Raw genomic sequence first — 8034 nt, forward strand, 5'->3', positions numbered from 1 at the left:
TCCACTGAATTCACAGGTGGCAAGAGGATTCATTCTCAAGCATTAACTCTGATTAATTGGTAATGGTCCCAGGAAAGCTGCACTGTCAGTTAAAGGGGCCACTAGCCACACACAGCTACTGGTGTTTAAAAGTAAAATAATTAAAATTAAATAAAATTTAAAATTCAGTTCCTCAAGCCACATTTCAAGTGCTCAATATCCACAAGTAGCCCGTGCCTACCACAATGGACAGCCCTTAAAGAGCAATTCCATTGTTGCAAAAGAGTCTATTAGACAGTGCCACCCTACGGCATAAATGAAAAACCATCCTAAAATGCATCTGGGATCAAAGAATACCAAGATGGGGTAAACACCTCTGCTTTAGGATATATTTTTGTCTGATTTTCCTCTGCTGAATCCCAGGCACCTAGAGTAGTACCTAGCACACAGTCAGTGCTCAATAATATTTAAATTTGCTATTGTCATCGACACCACATATCCCTTTATTTCCTCATACAAATTCAAAATGAGCTAAAAGCTCTTTCTGCATACGCCCACCCTAAAACAACATGCTCTCTGACACTTTAAATTGAAGGGCAAAGATTAAAAAACAAGGCAAGAGGCACAGTTTTCTGGGCAGAAAGCTTTAAAAGAGCTAAAGTTTTGGAACGTATTTTTAACGTACAGTCCAAAGAACTTTCTGCAGAGACTCCATTGTTCTTTTGCTGCCCTAGGCATTCCTGTGCTACCGACCTGTTAATGGTGTCCAGGTAGGGGCAGTGGCGGCTCCTCCGATCCTCAGAATCCATGCGGCCATTTTTTGCTGAAAGGAAAAGCATCAAAAGCTCTGAAAATGGGAAACCCACACTCAGGGTCAACTACCAGTACAAACAAACACAAAAATGGGAAAAATTAATCAGGATGAGCTCCTGTACAGGCAGCCTGACAACACCAAAGAAGCCCACTTAACGGAACAGGCCACAAACTGAGAGGATATTCTTGAAACACATATAACCAACAAAGGAATTGCTTGCAATTACATAAAGAAATCTGGTGGAGATTTAAAAAAAAAAAAAGACAACCCAAAAGGAAATGAGGAAGACAGCCCTCAAAGTTATGAAAAAATGCTGGGAATTCCCTGGCTGTCCAATGGTTAGGACTCTTGTGCTTCCACTGCAGGGGGCTGGGGTTCGTCCCTGGTTGGGGAACTAAGATCCTGCAAGCTTCACAGCATGGCCAAAAAGAAAAAGAAAGAAAGAAAAGATGCTCAACCTCACCAGTAATCAAGAACATGCAAATTTCCTTGCACAATGATATACCACTTCACACCTACCAGAGAGGAAAAAATAAAATCAGGCAATTCCAAGTGTTGGCAAATATGAAGAACAGTGAGAATGCTCATGTAACTGCTGGTGGGAGTATAAACTGTTACAACCTCTTAGAAAATAGTACAGCAAGATCAAAGCTGAAAATACACAGACCTTTTGGCCCAGCAATCTCTCTTCTACTTATATACCCTAGAGAACTTTTGCACATGCGCCATCAGGAATGCTTTACTAAAGAATATTTATAGCAGCAATATTTGAAAGAGACCAAACTGGAAACAACCCAAATGTCTACAACATATAAAAATGGGAGGAATACATTTTGGTATATCATCAATAGAACACTGTGTTGCCGGATAAACGTCAACAATATGGCTAGCGGAAAAAAAAAAAAAAGGGCAAAACAGAAGACAACATATAGTATGATTCCATTTATAACAAATACAAAATAAAATACAGTTCTACTCAGGGATGTATATGTGAGGTAAAACTGTAAATAATAAAATAATAAAAATAGAAATGATTAGAAAAAATTCAGTGATTACCCAAGCAAGCAAGGAAGGCAGATGCAACTGGGAAGGGGCCTATGGGAGCTTCTAAGGTACTGGTTAAGTACCACTTCTTAAGCTGAACAGCATCGGGAGGCAACTCTCCATGGGTCTCTCGAACTTCTGCACATATTGTGACCAGAGGCACTGACTGCCTCCAGACTATCTTGTCAAAGTTGTTTGTACAGTGAAGTTTGTTTCTATAGCTTTGGAAGTAGGAGACAGTGTGTCCCTACAGAGCAAAGGGGAGGCAAGCTCACAGCCCATTATAGAAGATTTGGGTTGTCTAAGCTTAGAGTTCTTGTCCTGTGAGGCCACCCACTGTGTGTATGGGTTCTCATCGTGTTGCACTGTGGGAACTGACTCAGGGAAGTGACAATGCTATATTCTGGCTACTGTTATTGCTGCAATAAGCTGTCTCAAGCCCAATAGCTCCATGTCTTCCATCAGCATCCATGAAACCACGGCAGGCTAACTTGGTAGTGTACAAAAAGGGTAAAATCTCAGACCCTTCACAATTCTTGACAAGTGGTAGATTTAAGGATACATATCCACACTCTTCTTTAAACTATACATGTGCTTGACATTTAGCTCATCTTAGTACCTATAATCTATTTCATGAAAAAAATAAAAGGGAAAAAAGAAAACAGCAGTAACCTCAACTGGGATCCTAGTGTGTCCCAGAGAAAACAATCTCCTTACCGTAAGTATACAAAATATCTAAGAAACAATTTCTCTTCCAAAGAAAGGGAAACATGAGGCTGACAAAATATTTAAGTAAAGGAAATCAAAGAATACCCTGAAATTATTAACTAGATTATTCAAAGAACATTTATCAAGCACTTTCCACGAGCAAGGTGCTAATCTGGACCCTGAGGGTAATATAAAAATATGTCAAACACAGGACTCTGAGCTAGAAATTTAAGAGTTAACACAAGAGTATAATTTTTTATAGATAACCAGGTGCAGAGACAGAATTATAAAATCCTGGAGAATGAAGAACACCCCCCCCCATGAACATTGCCCCTAACATGTAGCCTTGTGATATGTTCACCTGCTAACTCACCAGAAAACACGTACATAGGAACATGTTCAATGCAGAAGTTCCAAGTTCAGAGAAGGAAAAGATGTAATTGAGGTAAAAGGAAAAGCTTCAGAAATGATAGAAACCTACTTAATGATTGGTAAGATATCAACAAGTTGGAAAAGAGTGTACACACTACAGAGTACCATGGCTTGGCCAAGAAGTCTCCAGAAATTACTAAGAGAAGCAGAACGAGTCCAGCAGGAAAAGGCAGAGGGTACAGTCATAGATGGGAACTGACAGACTCACTGGCTTATTAGGGCTCTCAAAGGTCATGGGTTCCAGGACTCCTTCCGTTAACCTAGAGAGGGACAGACACGTGAAAATCACTTTCCCAAACCACCGTGACTCAGTCTCAGAGGCAGGACTAGAATCCATATCTCCTGGCTGCTACAGCCCTGGATAACAGGGCAGTGTGGTCCAAGTGCACAGCGTTCAGGCTCTCCGCTCAGAAATTACAGCAAGACTCACTCCTCAGGTATTTTGTAAAAAACTAAAAAGAAGGGACACCTGTAAAACAATTAGCACAGCGCCTGGCCCGCATTAGACATCCGATAAAGGAAAGTTACCTGTTCTTATTACTGTTAGAAACGCTATAGCTACGATCCTGATCAAGACTAGTACTATCCTCATTAAAACGGAGTCGGGTCGCGAGTGGAGTGTGACTTCCCCGTGGGGAGAGAAGGTTGGAAAAAGAAAAAGAAGAACGCGACAGTGGAACCCGCGCCCGGCCCCGCGCACCTCGCACCTCCCGCTCAGGCTCCGAGTCCTCGTCGGCCTCGCGCTCCCGCTTCACCCGCACCGCCGGGATCACGGGCGCCAGGGCCTCGCGCGCGCTCGCCGGCTCGACCTCCCGCTTCACGCGCACCGGACTGCCCCGGGAGCTCGGAGCCTCTGTCTCCCGCTCCCGCTCTCGCTCCCGTCTGACACGAGCCGAGCTGCTCCGCGACTCGGACTCGCGCTTCCCGCGGGCGGATCCACGCGACTCCCGCTTAGACCGGCCGGACATCGCCACTACCGGCCGAGTCGCCCGGCGCAGACTCCAAGGAAGACCAAGCACGCGGCAAGCGGCCAATCAGGAGCGGCGCTGTTATCAAGCCCAAGGTTTTCTACGAGTCGCCGATGGGGACAAATCAAGCCGCAGAGAACTTTTGGGAAGTACTACGCCTCTTGGGGGGGGGGCGGGTCTTTGCGGGTGCGCGCGCACCTGAGACCGATAGGCGGGCCTACTGCCACTTTACTCATTATTACCCGTTTAAAGAGGCAGGAACCTTTCACTGGCTGCGGAAATTCTGGATTAAAAAAAGTTGTCATTGGGCCCCAGGTGTCTTCAAGATACTCTGTGTCCCCAAACCAGAATTGGCAGGTCGTCTCCAGTCTCCGAGCCTCGGAGACCGACGGCCCTGCACAGAACTAGGCGACATCCCCAAGTCATCGCCTTCGTGGAGCAATCCGACGGCTCTAATTCCACATTTAGAGGATTGTTCTTGGTATCACAGAAAAATGCAAACGACGAGCAGAAGACTAGTGACGCTACTGAAGCTCAAGCTTCAGGGTCTGTGACTTTCACGACCCCTTCCACAGCCCTGAACTATTCAATACTTTGTACAGTTCTACTGAGGTGTGATTGACATACAATAAAATTCACGTTTAGGGCTTCCCTGGTGGCGCAGTGGTTGAGAGTCCGCCTGCCGATGCAGGGGACACGGGTTCGTGCCCCGGTCCGGGAGGATCCCGCGTGCCACGGAGCGGCTGGGCCCGTGAGCCATGGCCGCTGAGCCTGCGCGTCCGGAGCCTGTGCTCCGCAACGGGAGAGGCTGCAACGGTGAGAGGCCTGCGTACCGAAAAAAAAAAAAAAAAATTCACGTTTAAAGTGTGCAATTTGCTGAATACTGATAGAGGTATGTATACACTCTGAAACCACCACCACGATCAAGATAATGAACCTAACCACCATCCACCAAGTGTTCCCCTGCCCCGACCATTGATCTTTCTGTCGCTAGAGATCAGTGTCACTTGTTAGAGTCTTATATAAATAGAAGCACCCAGAGAGTCCTCTTTTTATCCCCGGCTTCTTTCACTCGGCGTGTTTGTTTTGAGATTCATCCAAGTTGTTGAGTGCTCGTTCCTTTTGATTGCTCAGCGGCATCCCACTGTACGGATGTACCAGTCTGTCCCTGTTCTAATCACGGATTCCTACTTTTATCTCTTTTTAAAGAGGATTCAAAAATGGCACAGTCTCAGACGCCTGAAAGGCCCTGGGTCCTCCCACGCCGAGAGTTAAGACATCGGTCCGGTGGGCGCCGAGACGAGCTGGGTAGCGGGAAAGTCCGCAGAGCTCTGGTGCTGCGCTGGCTGGAAGGAGTGTCCCCGCCGGCGGCGGCGCGGAGCCCCGGGCGGGCGCGGGCTGCGCTGGGCGGCCGGGGCGCCGCTGTGTGCCCTGCCCTGGCACTCGCCTCCTCACGACCTCTTTGGAGGTAGGTGATATCAGTGCCCTCATTTACAAATGAGTAAACTGAGACACAGCGGGGTGCAACAGTCAGCCAAGGTCACGCAGCTGGTGATGGAGTTTCACAGCATCCAAGCACAGGAAAAAGGACGGGAAGGCTCCACACCGAACGCTGAGTGGTGTGATGGGTGCTTTGTGTTTTTCTGGATTTTCTGATGTAGCAGCACTAAACCTAAATCCTGGTTTCCTACTGATAAGGTCACAACGAAAGAAAAGCCCCGCCCCGGAGTGGAAGTTGCGCATGCCCCATTGCCCCCCGCCCCGCCCGCTCCAGGAACTCCGCGCGCTGGGACATTCGGCCCGGCTGGCCATTTCCCGACCGACGTCAGGGCGCAGGGTCGAAAGTCGAGCGAGGAGGGGCGCGGAGCTCTCGGGGCAGGAGGGTGGCAGTTGGGGCCGTTGAGGAGGCGGCGGCGGCGGCGGCGTTGGCGGCGGCTCCGCGCACAGGGTCTCCAGATGGAAGCGGCGCCGGGGCCCGGACCCGGGCTCTGCTGCAAGCCTGGCGGGCGGCTGGACATGAGCCACGGCTTCGTGCACCACATCCGACGGAACCAGCTCGCCCGGTACCGCCCCGCCCCGCGCCACGGCTGCCAGTCCCAGCCTGGCCTGGCTCGGCTGTCCCTGACTCCCGCTCGGCTCCCCGCAGGGACGACTACGACAAGAAGGTGAAGCAGGCGGCCAAGGAGAAGGCGAGGAGGCGGCACACGCCCGCGCCCACTCGGCCCCGAAAGCCCGACCTGCAGGTGTACCTGCCGCGACATCGAGGTGAGGCCGCCCGCCCCGCGCGCTCTTCTGCCCCCGGGCCCTCTGCCTCCACGCGCTCTTCTTTTCTGTCTGGGAAAAAACTATGTCCTACCTCCCAAGGCTCATTTCATCTCCAACGTCTATCTCGACGCTCCCCAATCGCCGCTCAGTGATTCTGCCCGCAGCACAGGGAGGGCTCAAGGCCCGCAGTTAAGCATCACTATTACCGGACGTCCCTGAGTCGGCAAGTTGTCCGCCGCTTTGCCCCCAGCGTACTATATTTTCGCACTCCCACCAGCTAACAGGAAAAAAGTTTGGCACAGCTCTAGGCGACGAGGACATAATTGTGGAATGAAGCCCAAACCCAGTTAATGGGTTTTTTTCTCCAGCTTACTTGTGATCTAGAGATTACAATAGTTAATGTGCGATGCTAAATTTTTTGAGCTTCTCTTATGAGTGTTTTTAGAGGTTATGTGCAGTCATTCATTTAGCTTTCAGAGGACCCGGTAAGATGGGAACTATTATCATTTCTGATTCACAGTCAGGGTAACAAGCAGAGAGAGGTTTCGTAACTTGTTGGAGATATCAGAGAAGTAAATGGCAGAGCCTGAATTTGAACCCAGGCAGAGCCCTATTCATCTCTCCACTACCTTACAACTGTGTAGACAGATGTGCACTGTATGTGCACTGTATACCGACTGCGTGGTAGGACTGTGCTGGTTCTGGGGCAGGGATACAAAGGTGAATAAAATTCCTGATAGGCGGCTGATTTCACACACACACACACACACACACACAGGGGTACATTCTGGGTCCATGAGAAGATTGGGGCTTTACAATATGTTTTCCTGTATCATCTCTGGGCAGGGGTTCCAGCAGCCTTCCTCCCTTCTCTCTCACTCTGGTTCATCCTTCCAGATGGCTCTACCCACCCAAGCAACCCAGGCTGTGAGGAGTCTGGTGAAAGCAGCAGTAGTGGCAGCTCTGAGCCAGAGCTCCCTGGCCATCAGCTCTTCTGCTTAGAATATGAGGCGGACAGCGGAGACGTCACTTCAGTTATCGTGTATCAGGTACGCCCGATGGAAACAGCTGCAGCCTGAAGGTCCAGGGCCGTGATGGAAATCACTGCCGGACCTGGAGCCACTGTTTTCCTCAGGGCCAGTGGGAAGTGTTTGTTCCACATGAGAGCACAGACTGCTGGGCGATGCTTTTGAGCACAAGTCACTCCCGTCACACAGTGATTCTCAGCGGGCAACAGGGAGGGCTCATGGCCCCCAATTGAGAGTCACTATTACAGGGGACACCTGGGAAATGACAGGCATTGGCAAGAAGTTGTGAGTCAAACAGAGTTCTCTGAGAGTGTTGTCTAGGGACAGGGCAGGTCGCCTTTTCAGAAGAGGCCAGGCCCTGAGCTTCCTGACCCTTCCTCCACGTAGGATGATGATCCAGGAAGGGTGAGCGAGGAGGTGTCAGCACACACGCCTCTGGAGCCACCCATGCGAGAGGCCCTCAAGTTGCGCATCCAGGAGGAGATTGCAAAGCGCCAGAACCGACACTGACCAGACTGGAGTCGCTGTCCAGGGAGCCGCCCCTAGTTTGGGGGTGCCAGGACCAGTCTGAGCTGATCTTGAGGACCAGCCCCCCCCCCCCCCCGCCCCAGAGCTGCCACATCCACAGGAAAAGGGTGTCACAGGGACTACGCCTGGCCACCTCCCTTGTAGCCATTCTTTCTCGTATATTGGCTCATTTGACCAGCCTAATGTTCTGGACGTTTTTGAGAATTTTGTTTGGTTAGCTTGGTGTTCTGGAAGCAAAGATTCCGGGGAGAGATGAGGCTTATGAGAC

General features: G+C 50.0%; 2 protein-coding genes across 4 annotated transcripts in view; one reads left to right on the forward strand and one right to left on the reverse strand.

The window, feature by feature from the left end:
• Positions 1-3981, reverse strand: part of USP39 (ubiquitin specific peptidase 39) — a 30313-nt gene extending 26332 nt beyond the window's left edge. Inside the window, exons 1-3 of one of the 3 annotated variants that reach the window (XM_060027421.1) lie at positions 3685-3763; positions 3186-3237; positions 733-802 (exon numbers count right to left, since the gene is read on the reverse strand). In XM_060027421.1, coding sequence (XP_059883404.1) covers positions 733-788 — 56 coding nt within the window. In that variant the 5' untranslated portion in view covers positions 789-802; positions 3186-3237; positions 3685-3763. Of the gene's footprint in view, positions 1-732; positions 803-3185; positions 3238-3677 lie in introns of all 3 variants that reach the window. The other 2 variants (XM_060027420.1, XM_060027422.1) reach the window with 2 other exon arrangements.
• Positions 3982-5785: 1804 nt separating this feature from the next.
• On the forward strand, positions 5786-7762 carry C12H2orf68 (chromosome 12 C2orf68 homolog). The gene is made up of 4 exons (XM_060027427.2): positions 5786-6008; positions 6092-6210; positions 7108-7259; positions 7626-7762. The coding sequence occupies exons 1-4, from the start codon at positions 5902-5904 to the stop codon at positions 7746-7748; spliced, it is 501 nt and encodes a 166-aa protein (XP_059883410.1). The 5' UTR covers positions 5786-5901; the 3' UTR covers positions 7749-7762.
• The last annotated feature ends 272 nt before the right edge of the window (positions 7763-8034 follow it).

The sequence above is a fragment of the Delphinus delphis genome, chromosome 12 (genome assembly GCF_949987515.2).
Source record: "Delphinus delphis chromosome 12, mDelDel1.2, whole genome shotgun sequence".
Taxonomy (NCBI): domain Eukaryota; kingdom Metazoa; phylum Chordata; class Mammalia; order Artiodactyla; family Delphinidae; genus Delphinus; species Delphinus delphis.